Source organism: Hippichthys cyanospilos, chromosome 19 (genome assembly GCF_059441005.1).
Source record: "Hippichthys cyanospilos isolate Australia breed blue-spotted pipefish chromosome 19, RoL_Hcya_1.0, whole genome shotgun sequence".
NCBI classification, from domain to species: Eukaryota; Metazoa; Chordata; class Actinopteri; order Syngnathiformes; family Syngnathidae; genus Hippichthys; species Hippichthys cyanospilos.
In genome coordinates this window covers 431,866-453,042 of record NC_142387.1, presented here as the reverse complement: position 1 = coordinate 453,042, position 21,177 = coordinate 431,866, and the positions used below count along the sequence as shown (strand labels likewise).

Sequence of the window (21,177 nt, the reverse complement as noted above, 5' to 3'; positions counted from 1 at the left end):
AAGTCCGATGTCTAGCCAGACCGGTAAAACTTAATGTAATTGGACCAAGATGATCTTCTTTAAATTTCATTTTGGGAGTACAATGCCAAACACACTTTTTTTGCTTGTATTGCGGGCGCCACCTGGTGGCAGCAAAAAATTACATTTTCATTTATAGGTACCTTGTTGAGCCTGTCAAAGTAATATCACTGAAGTTTTTCAGACAGGCCTTCAGAAATGCTTAATTTCTTCCATCAAATATTACGATGTCTTGATCATGGCCGTGGCCTATTCAGCAGTGCTCATCCATTTATCGTAACAGTAAATGCTGATGCAGTTTGTCCCAGATGATCTCATCTTTTCACGACTTCATACGTTGATTGAAAGTCAATTCCTTCAGACATCAACAAACATATATTCCATCGTAGTGCTGGAATCACCTCAGAATCACCACAGACAATAAAAATGTTACCTTTTCTAGAACATTGACCTCTACACTTCGCCTGCATATGCACGAATACATTCATACCCAAATTTGTCCATACCTCGGAACTGTTCATCCTTCAACGTGCTCATGTCTGCGAGGGCCCGTTATAGCTGTTTGCAGCTCTAGTTATGTTTATTTCTTTTTTTGCTCAATTTTTGCTGCTGCGGTTTATCTGCCAGTGCGGCTTATAGTCCACAAAGTACATCAAATATCTGTACTGCAGTAGTTCAACATCCAAGAATGTGCATTTACAGTTAACTCATCTGTTTGGCATGCAGGGAACCTACACAGAGTGTCGGTCCATATAGCTTTATTTTTTTCATGAAAAAAAGTGCGGGTGTACTGTAACAGATGGGGTCAAACGCACAACAATAATTGCAGGAGATCCAACAAATTTATTTTGTCCCTCTCAAGCAATGGGACAAAAAAGAAAGTTCTTTGCGTGCAAAATTGCCATTGTCTAAATCATAACTCTCTGTTTCAGGTTTTTAATGAAAGATGCAGAATACACTACATGCCTCAAAAGGTGAAATGATGCATTGTGCCATCCAAAGGACTGAGCCCGATCCAGAAATGTGGCATGTGTCCATGCCACAGATATTTTGGCTCCAGAATGACTGCTCAGATTTCTCTCACTCTCTCACATTTCACATTCCCATCAGTAATCGTGTGTTTAAAATGCCATCCTTCTTTCTGAGCGCACGTGATCATTTGATGACATTGTTTTTTCCCCCAAGACAATATACAGAAATAATTTCAAAGGTAATATTTTTTGGAACAAAAATATTTATTGTCAATATAGGCTTACAAGTTTTTCCGACATCAACATTCTACCTCTTACAATTTTTCCAAAAGCCAATATTGTTTGGTATGTATTAACAGCCAAAGGCAACCAACAACTCCAACAATACCCAGGAAAGATAGATAAAATGACAATAATACATAAATAATACACTTTAAACTGAACTTAAAAAAACAACAAAACAAAAAAAGAGGTTTTAATAATAACCAACTCGGCAGTTGTGCTCGTGATGGAGCAGCAGTTCAATTCACAGTGCCAAACTCCAGTGCATTATCAATGGATTCATCCCTTTTTGAATATGTTCATGCTTAAATTTAATTTAGCAGTTATATTTTTTCCATCATGTATACATTCATTGTCCCTTCTCGACACTGCTTGGTTGTGGGGGGTGAAGGCTTGGACCAGGATACATTTATTTTCTTTGCCACTAATAAAGGTACTCTCAAAAGTTTAAGCTTGTCTTTACTCATATATTCTGAGATGAACACCCGAAACACCACTGGGTTCCATTCAATTCGTATATCTAGTAAAATACAGATTTCCTCCCTGATTCCTTCCCAGAATGTTTTAAGTTTCAGGCCATCCCAGAAAATATGTGTATGGTCCACATTGTCTCCAGCAGAGATTTGATTTGTATTATCCATTTTGGAGGTGATGGAGGGTGTTTTTAAAAAATCGAATACAGTGATTCCTCCTACTTCGCGGTCTCGGATATCGCGGTATCAGTACTTCGCGGGTTTTTCCAGGCAAAATTTAAAATATTTCAAGATAAAAAATAATTTCAAAAATGGAAAAAAGCAAAAAAGTACATTATACAGTACTGTATTAATCAAATAACTGAGTAATATTAGTTAATAACTATGTTAAGAATTCTTCAAGTGTTAGTTCGTGCCTTTTTTATCTTATTTTAAAATGTATGCTTTTAATTTTTCGGGTCGCATTGCATTTCCGTTTCCTGTTTTACGTTCTCTGTCATTCGGCTCGTTAAGGTGACAGTGAATGACAACTTAAGCTCACATTTATAGTTTTTTTTTATCATTTATGTTAACGCACGCTACTGCCTATGTTTAGTAAGCGATGAGTGTTTATTCTGTTTGTGTTCGTTTGTGTAGAGGTTGCACTTTATAGTTAGTAGTTGTTGTTAGTTGTTGCTAACCCGCTAATGTCGGCTAAAAATACAGTAAATTCATAGATTAAGTGTTTATAGTTTAGTTGACTGACTTTAAGATTGTTGTTGATTTATTATTCAACAGATACTACATGATACACCATACATGAGCCAAAATAAATGTGAAGTTCAACGTGATGACTTGCGTACTCTTTCACCACTCTTTCACCTGAGTCTTGGTGCAGATAACCAGTCCTGAGAACAAAGTCTCAACAAACTAAGTAATATTAGTTATTTAATGAATATACAATAATGTTAATAAGAATAATGTAATGTTAAATAATAGGAGAAAGAAAATAAAATACGCAAAAAATACAAAAAAAGGATTGTTTATGGTTACTGCGGTTATATTGGGGCGTACATAGAAATCTAGGAACTGATACCCTACTTTGCGGGTTTCAGACTTCGCGGGGGGTCCCATTAACCGCGAAGTAGGGGGGATCACTGTATTCACTTTCCAACAGAACTCTTTCCATATTGGCCTATTAGTCAATTTATGTCCATTTTTGCAGATTTGTCTCCACACTTGATCCTCAATCACCCTATTCATTTGTAGTTCCCACTTTTCCTTTTATCGAGGGTGCCCACCGACAAGCTTGACTGTAAACAGTTATACATATGTGATACTAATTTAACACATTTTCGCCCTTGTGAAGCCCTAATGAAAAACGTTTTGAGATCACTGGGTTGTACCTTCAGGAAAGACCACTCTTTATGGGACATAAAGTAAATCCTCATTTGCAGGAATCTATAGAAGTCCGATGATACCAGACCATATTCTATTTGTAATTGGCTAAATGACTTAAGAGTGTCGACTGAAAAAATTCATTAATAATCACCAGTGTGTGTGTGTGTGTGTGTGTATATATATATATATATATATATACTGTATTGTATGACTCGTTTTCATTTACGTGCAGTTTTGTGTTGCTTTTATGATGGCGCGACCAGAAGAGAGTATGAAGACGACAAGGAAACTAGTAGGAGCATAATGCAGTTACATGTCGGGCGGGTGTGGTGACGAAAGAAATAAAGATAAAACGATACATCATCCCACTTTGTGATTTTTTTGACAAGAAAATTGTAGTTGCACGACTCGTCCCAGTCATCGATGTCGAAGCTGCTCACGCAATAGTTGAAAAGACAGCTCTTATTTTTTCTTTCTTTTTTTTCTCAATTCTTTATTACTGATCCAAAGCAGTACAGGGCAATACATATTTAACGATCCCCAGAGGTGCTACAAACCATCAGATTTGGTACAACACAACATTACACAAATACTGTATATTAAAAAAAGCGAACAACTCTGTGTCTGCCTGTGGTACAGGACAGTTCAGGAAGAGTGGGACATCACAGCTCTAAATACGGACCCGCGCTCATAATCACATTTGCGGCCCTATTGATTCACACGTTGAAGTCTTTTTTCAATTTGCCTTTCACTACCTGCAACAAATTAAATAATATATTGTTACAAATGCTTTTTTTTGCATAGCTACACTCCAGATACGTTTCCAAAATATTTTCGTTTCCAAGTGTCAGCGAAAGTAACCCAAGGGCTGACCTTCGTGCACTTGCTCTTCCGGTTCAGCTCTTCCCGTGGGCATCGTGGGGTAAGTAAGTCGTCTAAGCGCCTGTGATTTTATATTTGTAATTGTTCTATCTACACTGCTCTAACCTACAATGGACAGTAACGTTTATGTTCTATAAGCATTTTGTTCTTATCGTATTTAGTCATTATTACTTCGACTTTGTTCGCAAAGGTTTTCGTCCGATAGTATGCCGACACGTGTGCTACGCGTGCTAATTTGATGACGCATTCGACTCGTTACGGTACGGTATTATATTTAGTAACTTGCTTGCTTACTTAACGCAATACAGCTACCGCCCCCAACATCTACAATTATGAATACAACGTTATTTTCATTTTCATCATTTAATTTCACCATCATTTCATTATTTTCTAATTATGTAATAGTGAAGTCGGTGCAAAAACAAATGTAGTAATTAACGTCACTTTTTCCAATTAGTGGTGTACTTAGTTGGTGATAAAAACAAAAGTAGCGTCTATGTTCTTCAAGCACTTTGTTTTCACTATATTGAGTATTATTAATTACAATATAAATTGTTCATTATGTATTTGTTCACTAGTATGCTAACACTCGTGTGCTATGAAATAATTCAAATTCAATTATCACTAAACTGTCCACTAGAATTTCCCCGACTATTATTATTATAATTATGATTATTATTATTATTGTCACTTCCTTGCTTACCTAATGAAATTGTGCTGCCACTATTGTGATTCACAACCTTCGATTCACAGATAGTATTTTATGGCTTTAATAAATATCAGCAAAACAAAATGTGGACATGTTTTCTAATTCTATATGAATTACAGTACTTACACGCCCTTAAATAATTTACTGCAAAAGCGAGTAAAGCCAACTATAAAGTATTGCGTTCGGTGGAATGTACAGCATACAACTAAATGAAAACCTGTGCAAAATTAAATGACACAACCATAATTTTATAGAAGTTGTGACCGTCAAACAAAAATTGTCAATTGGATAACTTGTCATTGTGCCAATTCATTTATCAGCTTAAACTCATGTGACTTTAGATATGTGTGTTTAATTTTGTGGTAGATATTTTTTTTTTAGAAGTCTTGCTGCCTTGAACTCAATGTCTGAAGTATTTCTGACAACTGTGGGTAGAAACAATGCACAGCACTCTTCTGTTAGGCCTGTTTTATTTAGGGTAATACAGTGATCCCTCCTACTTTGCGGTCTCCGATATCGCGGTCTCAGTACTTCGTGGGTTTTTCCAGGAAAAATTAAAAATATTTCAAAATAATAAATAATTTAAAAAAAATGTGCAAAAACGGAAAAAAAACAGAAAACAAGTATATAATACAGTACTGTATTCATCATAGAACTAAGTAACATTAGTTAATAACTATGTTGAGAATTCTTCAAGCGTTAGAGATCGTGACGTTTGTTATCTTATTTGAAATGCATGCTTTTAATTTGTCGGGTCGCGTTGCATTTCTGTTTCCTGTTTTACGTTCTCTGTGCGTCATTCGGCTCGTTAGGTGAAGTAGTGAATGACAATGTAAGCTCATATTTATAGTTTATTATCATTTATGTTGATAACGCACGCTACTGCCTATGTTTAGTAAGCGATGAGTGTTTATTTTGTTTATGTGTTTGTGTAGAGGTTGCACTTTATAGTTAGTAGTTGTTGTTAGTTGTTGCTAACCCGCTAATGTCGGCTAAAAATACAGTAAATTCATAGATTAAAGTTTGGCAAGTGTTTATATGTTAGTTGACTGACTTTAACATTGTTGTTGATTTATTATTCAGCAGATACTACATGATACACCATACATGAGCCAAAATAAACGTGATGACTTGCGTACTCTTTCACCGGAGTCTTGGTGCAGATAACCAGTCCTGAGAAACAAATTCTCAACAAACTAAGTAATGTTAGTTATTTAATAAATATACAATAATGTTAATAAGGATAATGTAATGTTAAATAATAGAAAGGAAATAAAATACTAAAAAAAAAAATACAAAAAAAAGGATTGTTTATGGTTACTGCGGCTATATTGGGGCGTACATAGAAATCTATGAACTGATGTTATTTAGCAAAAAATAAAATAAAATTGGTAGGGGGAATTGAACAAAAAAATGTTTGTCTCACAAAGTAGTCAAAAATGATGATAATGATAATCATGATGATGATACTTAGGGTTTTATCATTAAAATGTTCAATTTATAACACCAAGTTTTTAAAAACAAGGTTTAAAAATGTTAATAGATGCTAATGTATACATAATGTATTTCTGTACAGCTTGTGTCACACGCTCATAAAGGAATGTGCTGACTGACTGAAGAGGTCATCTGTGTATCAGGATTCGATTCGCTCTTTATAAAGTACTGAAAGATGTGTTCAATTCCTGATGATGCATTTTTTTTGAGTGCATAGGTGCTGTACAGACTTCACATTTTATGGCAATGTAAATTTAAGATTGCCTCAACTGGTCCAAGACAAACAGTTGCACATGCACATATAAAACTTAATGCATGTGGTTGTACTACACGTATTGCACATGACTGTATCACGATTTTTTTTTTCAATGTATTGTGTAACTCTTGTAAAAACATGCATTTGTATTTTGAGTAAAATATTACAAAATCCATATTTTTGTTCTCTGTGTTTAGGGAATCTGCTTTAGGACTCTTCTGATTTGAGGTATGTGCAAATTCCTAAACAGAATTACTTAAGCTTACTTTGCTTTATTAAAAGAAGACATTGCTCCTATATTTAATGCATGTTCAATATAAAGTGCATATTTGTTGATGACACCATGTGAAACCTTTTGAGGTCTTTACCATATTGATTTTGAAACCGTCAATTCTGCCAAGCCTTATGAAATAGCCAAACTAGGGACATCTTGTGGTCAAATAGAGTCATAGAAGCTACAATCCTCCAAAATAAAAAAGATTTCTCCGTGTCAGAACCATCGGGAAGTATTGTCACATGCATATTACAGTAGAATTCTTACTCTGTTCACCTCACCGAAAAGAAGACAAAAGAATGTGGCTCAAATCATTCTAACAACAAGGCTGTTTTGGATAATGGGGTTGAGTAACCATGATATTGTAATTTTTTTAAATGAAATTCCATTGTATTACTCAAATATTTGCATATTTTAATAATTCTCTTTATAACACTTTTTGCATATATGTCACTTTCAAAATCGTTTTTCTTTTTCTTTTTAAATCTCTATGCTTCATGTAATCCCGGAATACATATAACAGTAAGGCATATCATTTTTAGCAGTTGATGGCTTTACTTTGCACCAAATATTTGATACAGTGGTACCTCGGTACTTGACCATAATCCGTTCTGAGGTGGTGGTCGAGCACCGATTTGTTCGAACACCGAAACCATTATTCCCATAAGAAATAATGGAAAGTATGTGTGCACAAGTAAATGTGCACAAGCAGTTGATAAAGATAAAGATAAAGATAAATAAAGCATTATAAACCATTTTGTATAATTTACTTACGTTTTGGAGAGTGGTTGATGGCATACAGGAATGGATGTGGAGAGGACGGGAGGAGTTAGTTACTCCTTCCATGATGACGCTAGCTAACTGCGACGCGAGGTACACCGCGTTCATATTTTGCTATAATTTCCTTCTTCGGTTCAATAGTGGTCCTCATTGTTTTCCTCTTTGCCTTCCCCTTATCACTGTCTTTCTTTGGACCCATTATTAAGGGCTAGAGCAACACGAAAAAGTTTAAATCCGGGAAGAAATACTCGAACAAACGTCTTACTCCGCTGGCGGTCTGAGTTGAACTGGCGCTTACCCGCTGGCCGAGAAGGGCCGAGGAGCGCGTTCGGGTCGGCTCGGCTCGGCTCGGCTCGGCTCGGCTAGTCGAGAACCGAAAATCTGTTCGAGGTCCGATGCATTACTTACTTGAATTTTTTGGTCGAGCACCGATTTGGTCGAGTATAGAGGCGGTCGAGTACCGAGGTACCACTGTACTTTGATATTTGAAGGTAGGTTCAATGTCTCGGTTTTTGCTCTTGAAGTCTTGTACATCATCTTCAGCCCCCCCCCCCAACACACACACACACATTAACACACACATCAGCGCTCTGTTTTTGGCATTAGTAGAGGTATGCTCAACATTTTACGATGTACAAATCAACACCTAAATAAAAATCCTACCTGGATGTCTGTAGTTCCTGATGGCACACCATTTTTTAACTGATAGGTACAACTCGCCTTTGCATTAGATGGTGATGTCCATTCAAGAATGCATCACTTGGTTCATGTCAAATAAAAGCATACAATTAAAGTACATATGAAACTATTTTGTGCAAAAAATCTACGTCTGTGTTTTGAGTGAAATGTTCCAGATTTCATGTCTGTCGGTGTTGCTCTTTGTGTCGACAGAATCTGTTGAATCTCGCAACTCTACCAACTTGAGGTGTGTGCAAATTACCTACACATTTTCATAACAGGCTCATCTGAAAGAATTGTGTCAACTATGCTGCCGTGCCATACAAAGGTCTTGCAGTATGCATATAAGACATTGCTCCTGTTGAATAAGTGTTATGTATTTATTTATGAATGTACACACTCAGCATTTTTTGAAGTTGCCGGAGGTGTAGTGTCATTGCTTTCGATTGGTAGCTCCCAAAAGTGGGCGACATCATCAAAATTCAGCATATTTTTTGGTCTGTACATGCAAATGTGCCATGTCTGCCAACATGTTTGTTTCCGGGTTATCTTCAGTGCTTGCCAACAAGGTGAAAAAGAAATGAAATTGTGATTGTCATTGAATTATTTACAAATGTGCCCTGTTGAGGCAACTCTGCAAGAGGCGAATCATATTCTTCCCTGTTCAAGCAAAAAAAAAAAAAAAAAAAAAGCCGCTAATTACTGGTTATTGGCAGCATCAGTCATTATTGAAACCTTAAACTTTTAACACTGCTGTAAACCATCAACATGGTTTTCAGCCCATGCCTACTAGCACTACTGTTTAGCAGCTGCATCACCGTATGGTATGGAGCCTGCTTCGCGACCTGTCGGCACACTCGCCAGCGCACTGTGAAAGCAGCTGAGAGAATCATCGGTGCGTGTCTCTCTTCTACTCTACTGGACATCTATAACACTCGTCTCACCAGCAAAGCTGTTAGGATCGCCGGGGGTCCCTTCCCCTCCCACTCGTCTCACAGCCTCTTCAGCCTGTTCACAATCAGGAAGAAGACCGCATGGCCCCTGAGTCAAGACCAGCAGGCTCAGGAACAGTTTACTCCACATTGCAGTCAGGACACTCAACTCCCTGTCTGCCATTTCAACACGATCCTTGTAATTAATCTTATGACCTGTCCTCATCATTGTGCATTACGCTATAATATTCTGCACGGGGCTTGCAAAGATGCTCATCTGCACTGTATTGTGTACATATGTCAGATTGGCAAACCTTTGCCAATCTGACATATGTAATAATATATAATTGTTGAATAAATAAAATGCCTTTTTTGTGGGATGATTTTATTTATGATGTCCACAGAACCAACATCCAACTCTCTAATTGTATTAGAATGATGCTTCCTTTTAATCTGATTGTTTTACATGGGTTTCAATATTTTAGCACGTTTGTTTTGCACATGAAATGCAATACGCTTATGAACTATAAAGATGAAAGATTATGTTCTTTTTTATTCTTTTGCAGAAGACCAGCAGTTTCTGACCCCAAACACCCTCTCTTGTTGCTGCTCTATCTTTTGTCTCTGTCTTTTTTTCTATCCCTCGCCCGTTCATAATAAAGCACATATGCCTCGCAAGAGCAAGAAATCAGTGGCTGCTAAGTCTGGTTGGGCGCGCCGTGCAAAAAGCTGCCTCCCAGCCAACACCTGCACGCCCTGATGATGCATGTGCTGCCCATACCGCACTAAGTGCCGTTCATGCACGAATCGATGCCGTCCATGCCGATGTTGCATGTTCTGATAGCGTTGATTTCAGTGCTGACTGCACATGTTTTACGCATTGAACTTCATATCCGTAAGGATGAACGCATTGAACTTCATGATGATATAAATGATGAACGCATTGAACTTCATGATGATATAAATGATGAACGCATTGAACTTCATGATATCCGTATGGATGAACGCATTGAACTTCATGATATCCGTAAGGATGAACGCATTGAACTTCATGATATCCGTAAGGATGAACGCATTGCACTTCATGATATCCGTAAGGATGAACCCATTGAACTTCATGATAGTCGCAAGGATGAACCCATTGAACTTCATGATGTCCGCCAAGATAAAACCATTGAACTTGGTAATATAAAGAAACACATTGAAATTCATGATATACATAATGATGAACGCATTGAAATTGATAATACCCATAATAAATGCGATCATAGCAATGATTTAAGCATTGAAGTTTATGATTTATCTGCAAATGCTGCACAAATTGATCTAGCAGACCGCTGTGCTACTGATGCACATACTGCGATTGATGAAAAGGCACCTGTGCAACATCCTAAGGTAACTTATGTTTTGGCCTCTCACAGCCAAGCCCATCGGAGATATGGCAAATGGAGAAACAGCCAGTGTGTGGCTAACTCTGTTACGTTTCTGGCATTCCTGCAGGAATTAGATCAACTGACCAGCTCCCACCTCGATCTTATTCTCAAACGGGGCCATGAACTGTATGTAAATATTATGACTAAGTTGCAAGCAGAAGGACGCTTTGTTCATGATTTTTTGACAACTGATGAACTTCCCGAGGTTTTAAGCGGGTTTACAAAACAGCATAAGTTAACAAAGTGCCTATCATTGTCTGGTATGTTGACTTCTTACTGTGGTGTGAAGTATTATCTCAATCTTCATGACAGACTTCGGTGCTTGGCTTCAGGCGTTGACTTTGCTCTTTTGATTATGCAGTCACTGTGCATAGCTGTTTTTCGAGACCGTGAAGGCAGGTTTGGGTTTTTTGATCCGCATAGCAGAGGATGTGATGGATTCCCTGCTCAAGATGGCAAAGCTGTTCTGATGCTTTTTACATGCTTGAATGACCTGATAGATACATTGATTAAGTCTTTCACAATGTCGGACGCCACTTGTGATTCTCCGTACGGGATGATACCTGTTAGTTTTGCATCTGTAGATGTTACTGCTGCTGATGACCACGAGATGGTACCATGTGCGGAGCGTCCTCCCCCGAAGATGCGGTTTGCATGCGTCAAAACAAGCCAAGCGGTTGCTGACACCCTAACAAGTTCACGTTCGAAAGAGTCCGCGCATAATGGTGAAAAACACCACAACGATCTGACGAATAAAAACGACCGGGTGCTTTACCCAACATCAGGTAAACCGCTGCAAGATTTGTCAAAAATTAGTAAAGCAAGAAGAAGAAAATTCCAAAGACGCAAGAAGGCTCTGGAAAAGGTGACTGATGACCATGGAGACAGTCATACAAAAGGGGGACTTAAGCGAAAAATTAGGAATATGCGACAAAAAGAAATGTACATTAACAATGCAGAATTTAGACAACGTAAAAAACGTTATATCACAACTCGTTACCGACAAGACATAAGTTATTGTTTAAAACAAAAGTCCTCCATTTCACATCGTTATAGAACAGATGATTGCTTTAAGATGCGCCAGCGCTGCTACATTAATGAACGGTATAGCAATGACCCTGCGTTCAAAGATAGACAGCGCCGCTACATTAAACAACGGTACAGTGATGACCCTGCGTTCAAAGATAGACAGCGCCGCTACATTAAACAACGGTACAGTGATGACCCTGCGTTCAAAGATAGACAGCGCCGCTACATTAAACAACGGTACATTGATGACCCTGTGTTTAAAGACAGACAACGCCGCTACATTAAACAACGATATAGTGATGATCTTGCGTTTAAAGCTCGACAGCGCTTTTACTTTAGACAAAAGTATCGTGATAATACTGGGTTTAAGGGCAGACAGTGCTCCTACTTCACAAACCGGTACCAGAACGACCCTGAATTCCGAGCCAAACATAAGGAAATCATGAGACGGGCAATGAAAACAAAGTCTTATTTATTGAGAACGAATGCGTTGTGTAGCGCAATTAGGATTTTGAAAAAATACAAAGTCATAAAGCAACTATTAAAAGACAGAATTCATTGTGAAATCAGTAATGCTGTCGAGCTCTTCCAAAGGCAAATTAAATTTGGACCCACATTTGTCTGCACTGTTTGTCACCGAGCATTATTTGCTAACCAAGTGCGCCCTTGTCAGCATCACTCTTTTGAGAAAAACAAACATATTGTTGAAAGTTGCCTCACCGGAAAGTTTATTCATATTTGTAACCGTGAATGTGACCCTTCATGTATAGTACCAGAGGAAAGAAAACAAGAGTGGATATGTCACACTTGCTTTGAGCCTCTCAAAAATGGCAGAATGCCTGCACTAGCGATTGCTAACAACCGCCAACTTGCTGACATTCCAAATGAGCTTTGTGGGTTGAACATCTTGGAACGGCATCTGATCGCAAAATTTATCCCGTTTGCGAAAATTCTTGCATTACCTAAAGGTCAGCAACGAGCCATTCGTGGAAATGTTGTGTGTGTTCCATCAGAAGTACAAGAGACGGTCAACGTCTTGCCTAGACCCAGAAGAGAATCACAAGTTTTGCGAGTGAAACTGAAGCGACGGCTTTGCTACAAAGGCCATGAGGTATTTCAAACTGTCTCTTGGCCTAACCTAATGCGTGCTCTGATTAAACTGAAGCAGGTCCACCCACAGTACAGCGACATAATCATTCGCGACGACCCTGACCTTTGTGACCCAACGCTCACCGATGATGAAAGTAGCTCTTCTGAAGACGGAATGAATATGAGTGACTTTGACGAGGAAGATCTGATCCAGATAAACAGATTTGAGAGTGATGCGCTCCGCGAAATAAACGATGAGAAAGACAATGGTAAGAGTGACAAACCACAGCAACATGCCCAAAATGTGCAAGAAGTAGATGAACCCAGTGGTGCCGTAATCTTCGAATCATGTCTCCAACCTAACGATGTTTCGGAGGAAATTATGAGTTTCACTGAGGGAATTTACTCTGTTGCTCCCGCAGAAAGAAATAACCCGGTAAGCTTTTTCAAGACACCCAAACTTGAGGCCATGGCTTTTCCGGTCCAGTTTCCAACCGGGGAAAACACTCTTGATGAAGAGAGGGAGATTAAACTCACACCAAGCAAGTATTTCAAAACACGACTGTCTTGTGTGGATGAACGTTTTGCCAGAGACACTAACTACTTGTTCTTTGCTCAGTTTGTGACTGAAATCCACCAGGCCACATCAAGCATAAGAATACAGTTACGCAAAGGTAAACCTTTTACCAGAGACGGTCGGCGAATAAACAATGCTATGTTGCAGGACAAACGGGAAGTTGAAAAACTGATACACAGCAAAGACGCTGTCCGCTTCATGGCGCCATTAAGGGGCACGCCAGCCTATTGGGAGAAATGTCTCAAGGACATTTTTGCCATGATTCGGCAACTGGGTACCCCCACGTTCTTCTGCACATTCTCCGCTGCTGAAATGCTTTGGGAAGAAGTCATCACCGCCATCAAAGCGCAACAAGGTGAACGGGTGATTTTCGCTGACCTCGACTGGGCCACAAAGTGTGAAATTCTCCGCAGCAATCCGGTGACAACGATGCGCATGTTTGACAAACGTGTGGAAGCTCTGTTCAGAGACCTGCTCCTGTCTCCGGCGCAACCCATTGGAAAAGTGGTCGACTACTTTTACAGATTGGAGTTTCAGCATAGAGGAAGTCCGCACATCCATTGCCTCATTTGGGTTGAAGGCGCCCCCGTCTTTGAGGAGGCCTCAGATCAAGAAATCTGCGATTTTGTGTCGCGCTACATTTCCGCCGAGCTGCCCGATCCAGAAAAGGAGCCCGAACTGCATCAAAAAGTCACAGAGGTTCAGATGCACAGTAAGTCTCATTCAAAGACGTGCGTCAAAGCACCCGGCGCGCAGTGCCGTTTTGGTTTCCCCAAGCAGCCGTGCGAGAGAACCATGATCATGAGACGCGAAGAGTGTGATGGAGAAAATCCAGAGAAGGAGAAGCGGCCGGCGCCAAACCCCAAGCTTGTTGATTTGCAAAATTTGCTGAACGAACCGGAAACGGCCTCTCTGACTCTGCCGCAGCTACTGGCTAAGTGCGAGCTCACCAGTGACGAGTACATGGAAGGTTTGTACTCGATTGCCGCAAAGACCTCTGTCGTGCTCAAGCGAGAGCCCAAAGACTGCTGGGTGAACAACTACAATCGACATCTGCTTCTTGCTTGGGATGCAAATATGGACATTCAGTACATTCTGAACGCTTATTCCTGAATTACCTACATCTGCAGCTACATCAGCAAAGCTGAGCACGGTCTGAGCCAGTACCTGAAATCGGTGATTGAGAACTCCCGCAGCGAAAATGTCAACGAGAGCGATGAAATGAAACAAATCATGCAAGCGTACTCAAAGAAAAGAGAGGTGAGTGCACAAGAGTGCGTCGCACGCGTATGTGGCCTCCATATGAAGCAAGCGTCCCGCAGTGTGGTTTTTGTACAAACCAGTGACAATGCGCTGAAAATGAGTTATCCCCTCTCATACCTTGAGGGCCAAACGCAGGAGTCCGTTGAAGTGTGGATGACCGGCTTGCCGGAAAAGTATAAATGCAGACCTCAAACGGAGGAATTTGAAGCGATGTGCTTGGCTGATTTTGCCTCAACCTGCAGGATCGTGTACGGCAAGCAAGCTAAAGGCGAAAATGATTTCCCCCTGCTGAACGACATGGGGTATGTCCAAAAAAGAACAGGTAAACACGCCGTCATCAAATACTGTAAATTCTCACAGGAAAAAAATCCAGAGGAATTTTACTGCACGTTGCTCAAGCTCTATCTGCCTCATCGTGCCGACTGCCAGTTGAAGTCCAGACACTATCCTACGTACAAGTTGTTTCACGACCATGCCTTTGTACAGTTGCCGGCTGCTGAGCATCCAGAGGCCGTTGTGCAAATTGTCGACCGGAACAGAGAGAAGTATGAGAGGCACAGCAAAGATGTTGACAACGCCATCCGAGAGGTGGAGGAAAGCGGAATGGTCTTCAACGAGTGGTGTCAGCTAGCGCCCGAAAGCGAACTGCAAAGACTCGAGTGCATCGAGGAAATCAATGCGAGAGATGATCCCGGTGACGCGGAGGAAAACGTACCAGACTACAATGTCAGGTCCGAGGTAACGGAAATGTCTATTGCGACGGAAGCTGCTCGCATCGATCCGGCTGTATTGCGCGACATGTATCGGAACCTTAACCGAAAGCAAGCGTGTGCTTTCTACCTGGTCAGAGATTGGTGCATACGGCGCGTGTGTGGCTTAAAACCACGGCAGTTCTTCTATTACATCAATGGTGGCGCCGGAACGGGAAAGTCACATTTGATCAAATGTATTCACGCAGAGGCTACAAAAATACTGCGCAGACTGCCGCGCCTGGCTGAGGAAGCGGACATTTCCAAACAAACGGTCATTCTTGCAGCCTTCACCGGCACCGCGGCCTTCAACATTTCCGGTACGACCTTACACTGCCTACTGCCGAGAAGCCTCAAACCCCCCTATCATGGCCTGGGCAACAAACTGGACGAAGTGAGAGCGGAGCTTTCGCTCGCTGAAATTCTCATCATCGATGAGATTTCCATGGTGTCGAAAGACCTTTTTGCATATGTCGACGCCCGGTTGAGGCAAATCAAAGGAATCAATTTACCATTTGGTGGCATGTCCGTTATCGCGGTCGGGGATTTCTATCAGCTCCCTCCTGTGAGACAGTCCAAACCTTTGTGTGTTTACGATCCCACCAGGCTGGACCACTGGCGCGACAACTTTGAAATGATCACGCTGACCGAAATCATGAGGCAGAAGGATGACGTTCCGTTCGCCGAACTGCTAAACCGACTTCGCGTCAAAGAGAAGTCCCGTGAGCTGTCGGAAGTGGACAGAGCTTTGCTGGCTATGACTTACACCGCTCCAGAGAACTGCCCGAAGGAAGTTCTGCATGTTTTCGCCACAAACAAACAGGTAAATGAGCATAACTCTCAGATGCTGAATCTGCTTCATGAGGACATCGTGACCATCGATGCCGACGACTACAAGAAAGACCAAAGGACTGGCAGAATGGCGAGACAAGCCGCCCCTGTCCAAGGGGCGAAGAACGAGTTGCCGGACTCGATAAAAGTGGCCATTGGTGCCTGTGTTATGGTCACCCGAAATATTGATGTTCAGGCAGGTCTGTGCAACGGCTCCTTCGCGAGAGTTGTCAAATTGGTGCATTATCCCAACGATGCACGGGTTCAGAAACTTGGGCTGAAGCTTGACGCCGCGATAAAGGTGGGCGCTGCTGATAACACCGTTTACATCGACAGGCAAGAGAAAAAGTTAAAACGGCCAGGAGTGGTGCGTTTGCAGTTCCCCATTAAGCTTGCTTTTGCTTGCACGATCCACAAAGTCCAAGGTATGACCGCATCAGAAGCGGTGGTGTCGCTGAAAGGTGTCTTTGAGCACGGCATGGCGTACGTGGCCCTGAGCCGAGTGACGTCTCTCAGTGGGCTCCATGTGCTGCATATGGATGAGAGAAGGATTCACGCCAACCCCGAAATAACCTCTGCTCTTGCTGCGATGACGGACGCGTCCTTGGACCACGTGATGCCTCTCCTTCATGTCATGCCCACACTAGATCCGACCAGCAACTTGGTCGTTGTCCATCACAACACCGAAGGGCTGCTATGTCATGCGCAGGATATCAAATGTCACCATGAGCTGCGCTTTGCTGACATTTTGTGCTTGACAGAAACACACCTCCAGGGGTCAGCAGATGCTCCAAAGTCCGTCTTGGAAGGCTAGGCGGTCTTTCACCGGAACCGAAGTTTCTCGCATTTAAATTGTCCAGACTTGGCGACGAAACGTGGCGGCGGTGTAGGTATTTGGGTGAAAGAACACATTCTGGCACACGAAACGATCTACATCCAGGGTGTCACTGATATTGAATTTGTTGTGGTCAAACTTGAAGCTCCCATCGATATGTTCATTGCTGCTGTGTACAGGCCTCCGGGACAGAGTCTGCGCTCTTTTTTGCCAAACTTGGAAAGTTTGTTGTACGCTCTGGAAGTGATGGACCATCATCAGATCTTGGTATGTGGAGATTTCAATGAAGATGCACTGTCAGACTCACACAAGCCCATTATGGAACTGTTTGTCTCTAAGGGTTACACACAGCTCATAAATACAGGTACCACTGACAAGAACACACTGCTTGACCTCATTTTTGTCTCCCGACCTCAGTGTGCTGTTCATTCAGGTGTATTGCGATCATACTACAGCTATCACGATCCTGTCTTCTGTGTTTTACACACTGAAAGGTGAATCCTATCCAAGTCGCAAATTGAGAGTTGTCCTTGTCGTGTGACGGAGCAATAATGTTGAGATGTGACGGGATTAAATCAGGGGTGAAGATGATGTAGCGTGTGTGCGATGTGGTGAGTGGGAGGTGAGGAGGTGACAGTCAACATTCATGAAAAAGATTTTTTTTAAAAATGGAGGAATGGAGGGGTCAAATCGATGGGAGGGTGTGGTGGGATTATATGTTGACATGTGATAGGATGAAATCTGCTGCGAAGACGGTTTATCGTGTGGAAGGTGAGGAGGTGAGGTGAGGAGGTGAGCGACAACGTACAGAGAAAGTATAAAGATCTTTGGGGAGGGAGGGTCAAGATGATGGGATGGTCTAGTGGAAATATTTGGTTAACAATTTTGACAATGTAAAAATTGTCAGCATGAAGTGAGAGCAGAAAACAGACAAGGTAAGGTCTCTATAAAATATATTTTTTTTGTCAACTGTAAGTGTTGTCATTTTACTCTGCTCTACTTTAAACAGGTTCGTTGTTCTGGAGGGATGGTAGATTCATCTCATAATAGAGAGCATAGGTATGTCTGTACATAATCTTAATGTGTTGCCATTGTAGAAAATGAAATGGTTATACTTAAATGTAGGAAAGAGCCAAGCACATCTCGCCTCAGCAACATGCAAATTTCTACTCGACACTATTGTATTCCCCTTTTTCTCACAGATATATGATATATTCATATTTTCATTTTTTTTTACATTTACATATTTACATAAACATAGCATCCAATATTCTGTTGGCCGGGAAAGATGAGTGAAAATGCAAAATACACTGGCCCTCTCGAGGTTTCCTTTTCCGATAACGCTTGACACTAAAAGAGTTCAAACAAACTATAGGTTCGCCCCTCTTTTGCAGTTTGTCCTAACCCCCAAATGTGTTTCTTGGTTGCAGGCCTATGTGTTCCCCATGTTGCCTGTGGTTCCACACATTGCATTCATCCAAAGAACAGATCACCACCGTGTGCAAGAGTTTGACGACACATCATCAGGCTTGTCCAGTGGCAGTTTCCCTCTGGATTAAAACAAGTCTGTTTTTCCTTCTTTTAATTGTAGGAAAAGGTAAGTAGCTCATCATTAAACATATCTTCTTTTGTAAAGGCAGTTTAAGTATTTTTGTCCCATCTACTTCTAACAGGTTCTTTGTTGAGGAGAAAGAGTCAGCAATCAAGTAGGACTTGTCCTCATTCTGGTGTAAATTGCTGTGATTTATTTCAGTTAAAAGTATAAATGTGCATATCTCTATCAGCTTTTTTTGTCACCTCCTCAGTGTATTTTGTTTCTTTTTTGTAGACCGATGTTCTCCACTTGTTGCCTGTGGCTCCACATGTTGCATTTATCCAAAGAACGAGTGGAAGATCACCACCTCGTGAAAGGCTTTGATGACACATCATCAGACTTGTCCAGTGGCAGTTTCCTTCTGGATTAAAACACGTCTGTTTTGTGCTTTCTACGGACCATTTTCTTTCTATTAGTAGGAAAAGGTAAGTAGCTCATCATTAAACCTATCTTCTTTTGTAATGGCAGTACAAGTAATTTTTGTCCCATCTATTTCTAACAGGTTCTTTGTTCAGGAGAAAGGGCCAGCAACCAAGCAGGACTTGTCCTCATTCTGGTGTAAGTTTCCGTAATTTATGTCAATTAAAACTAAAACATGTGGATATCTTTCTCAGCTTTTGTTTTCACCCTCTTAAAGTATTTTGTTTTGTTATTGCAGACCGATGCTGTCCACTTCTTGCCTGTGGCTCCACATGTTGCATTCATCCAAAGAACAGCTGGACGTTTGCCACCAAGTAGAAGATTTTGATGAGCCATTGTATTGCTTGCTCAAGGACCTGTTGTCATCTGGAACATCTCCTCTCTTCTAGGTAAGCAGCTAATCATTAAGCTTATCTTTCTTCCTAAAGCCATTAAATGTGATAAATATATTTCCTTTGTATTTTTAAAAGGCTCTTTGTTCAGGAGCAAGAGAGGTTCAGAGCAGAATCACAGTAACAAATATGTGAGTGTTTTCATGTCACTCTACTTGATTGGGCATGAATGTGATTTACTAATTTACTGTGATGTAGAAAATGAAAAGATGATGATGTCAGCATCATGTAAGTCTGGTCCTGTGTTCTCTTTTTTCCCCCCCAAAAGAAAATCACATTAAAAGTAAAAATGAAGAAGAAAAAGAAATCAGGTGCCACAAGACGAACACCACAGACAACAGAGCACCACTTCTGCTGATTACTTTAGTTTACAAGGACCATGACGCCATCCTATCCTTAGAATGCAATCTCTTTTTTTTTCTTACACTGTTGTCCATGCATTGAAAGGAACAATCCTAGTCACCTAATCCAATCTACATGATCCGTATCCGTAGATACATTTTTGCCGTCATCCGTGTGCTCTACAAAGGTTGCCATATGAAATACCTATTCACTCATGCATTTGTTTGTTCACATACGTACCTTACTCATGATTTTCCGTTAAATCTCTGCGATCAAGCAAGCATTCTGGGAGTCACATCGACCTCAATTTGTTATTGCCTGTGTCAACGTTTACCCTAGCAAATTCTACCCATCCATTCATCCATTATCTGTCGGCGCATAGCCTCACGCGGACTGCTCGCTTGCTGGTGTCTATGCCAGCTGTCTTTGGCAGTGGGTGAGGGACACTCTCAACTGGTTGCCAGCCAACCGCAGCCCTAGCAAATTATGGAATGAGAACAAATCAGCTCCAAAATCTAACCACTGCCGTTGATACAGACAACGTTGATACAGACAATGTTTCATGTAACATCATAATATTCCATAACATAAATACTGTACAATCATTCACTCTGACACATGAAGCTATAATGTAGTGCTTCACATCACACAAATATTTATATTCGTTGGTCTCCTTTTTCCATGGTTTGCACTTAAAATTTTTGACAAGCTTGTTTTATCTTAGAGATTTGTTTTTATTCCTTTAATCCATTTTTTTACATAAGTCTTTGTGCATCTTTTCATCCACTCTTTTATCATTACTTATTCATTAAGAAATCTTAAAGCAGTTATTATGAGATTAAACTCTGTCTTTCCACTGTATGAAAACCCCTCAGCTAAAACAGTGTAATGGACTCTATGACGCAGCACTTCTGTTTTAGGTGTAAGGTGACATTTAAATGTACAGTCATGAAATGAGAAGTACATATATATATATATATATATATATATATATATATATATATATATATATATATATATATATATATATATATATATATATATATATATATATATATATATATATATATATGTACATACACACGCACACACACACACACACCCTCTTCTGACGTTTTTAAGCCTATTGTATCAACCAATTTCCTCCGAATCTTCTTAGTAATTACTTTTCAGCTGTTGTAACCAACATTGAGTTCAGCATCATTCAGTGTTTCATCAGTTACCGGTTAATGCTGCAAGCATACTTGAGTCCTTTACAGTAATAAAATGAATGAGTCATACAGTGGAAACACCTTTGATGCTATTTTTTGTTTTTAATTCTCTGGATATTATAATCATTATAATATCCAGAGAATTAAATGTTTATAATTAAACATTATAATATAAAGATATTCAATTTCAGAGAGGTTTTTCCTTTGTGGTTTTACTTGAAGATTTTAGACAAACTGCTTGTATCTCTCAGTCACTTTATTCCCACAAAATGTTGTATCAAAA

The 21,177-nt window shown here is 40.4% G+C and overlaps 3 protein-coding genes across 19 annotated transcripts in view; all 3 read left to right on the top strand.

Annotated features, from left to right (window-relative positions):
• Positions 1-3,487, top strand: part of mix23 (mitochondrial matrix import factor 23) — a 48,805-nt gene extending 45,318 nt beyond the window's left edge. For all 6 annotated transcript variants that reach the window (XM_088402333.1, XM_088402339.1, XM_088402337.1 and 3 more), the window contains one exon: positions 951-3,487. In XM_088402333.1, coding sequence (XP_088258459.1) covers positions 951-1,001 — 51 coding nt within the window. In that variant the 3' untranslated portion in view covers positions 1,002-3,487. The remainder of the gene's footprint in view (positions 1-950) is intronic.
• A 7,598-nt stretch (positions 3,488-11,085) lies between these two features.
• LOC148407569 (uncharacterized) lies at positions 11,086-14,221 on the top strand. The gene is made up of 3 exons (XM_088402462.1): positions 11,086-11,347; positions 12,605-13,969; positions 14,038-14,221. Exons 1-3 carry the CDS (start codon positions 11,086-11,088, stop codon positions 14,076-14,078), a joined length of 1,668 nt encoding a protein of 555 aa, XP_088258588.1. The 3' UTR covers positions 14,079-14,221.
• Positions 14,222-14,446: 225 nt separating this feature from the next.
• On the top strand, positions 14,447-19,472 carry LOC148407568 (uncharacterized). 12 transcript variants are annotated; one of them, XM_088402433.1, is made up of 11 exons: positions 14,447-14,517; positions 14,763-14,842; positions 15,007-16,986; positions 17,115-17,202; positions 17,353-17,994; positions 18,366-18,532; positions 18,609-18,664; positions 18,764-18,954; positions 19,032-19,087; positions 19,188-19,338; positions 19,420-19,472. In XM_088402433.1, the coding sequence occupies exons 2-3, from the start codon at positions 14,825-14,827 to the stop codon at positions 16,912-16,914; spliced, it is 1,926 nt and encodes a 641-aa protein (XP_088258559.1). In that variant the 5' UTR covers positions 14,447-14,517; positions 14,763-14,824; the 3' UTR covers positions 16,915-16,986; positions 17,115-17,202; positions 17,353-17,994; positions 18,366-18,532; positions 18,609-18,664; positions 18,764-18,954; positions 19,032-19,087; positions 19,188-19,338; positions 19,420-19,472. The 12 variants fall into 12 exon arrangements, with proteins under 12 accessions (XP_088258559.1, XP_088258560.1, XP_088258558.1 ...); XM_088402434.1 differs by having other exon boundaries at positions 15,007-16,990; XM_088402432.1 differs by having other exon boundaries at positions 15,007-16,998.
• The last annotated feature ends 1,705 nt before the right edge of the window (positions 19,473-21,177 follow it).

Excerpts from the sequence above, each read along its gene's own strand:
- LOC148407569 (XM_088402462.1), top strand. The coding sequence starts at position 11,086 with ATGTCGGACGCCACTTGTGATTCTCCGTACGGGATGATACCTGTTAGT. Across the intron at positions 11,348-12,604 it reads GGTGCTTTACCCAACATCAG|AAGTACAAGAGACGGTCAAC; the intron begins GTAAACCGCTGC and ends GTGTTCCATCAG. Across the intron at positions 13,970-14,037 it reads CACAGAGGTTCAGATGCACA|CCGTGCGAGAGAACCATGAT; the intron begins GTAAGTCTCATT and ends TTCCCCAAGCAG.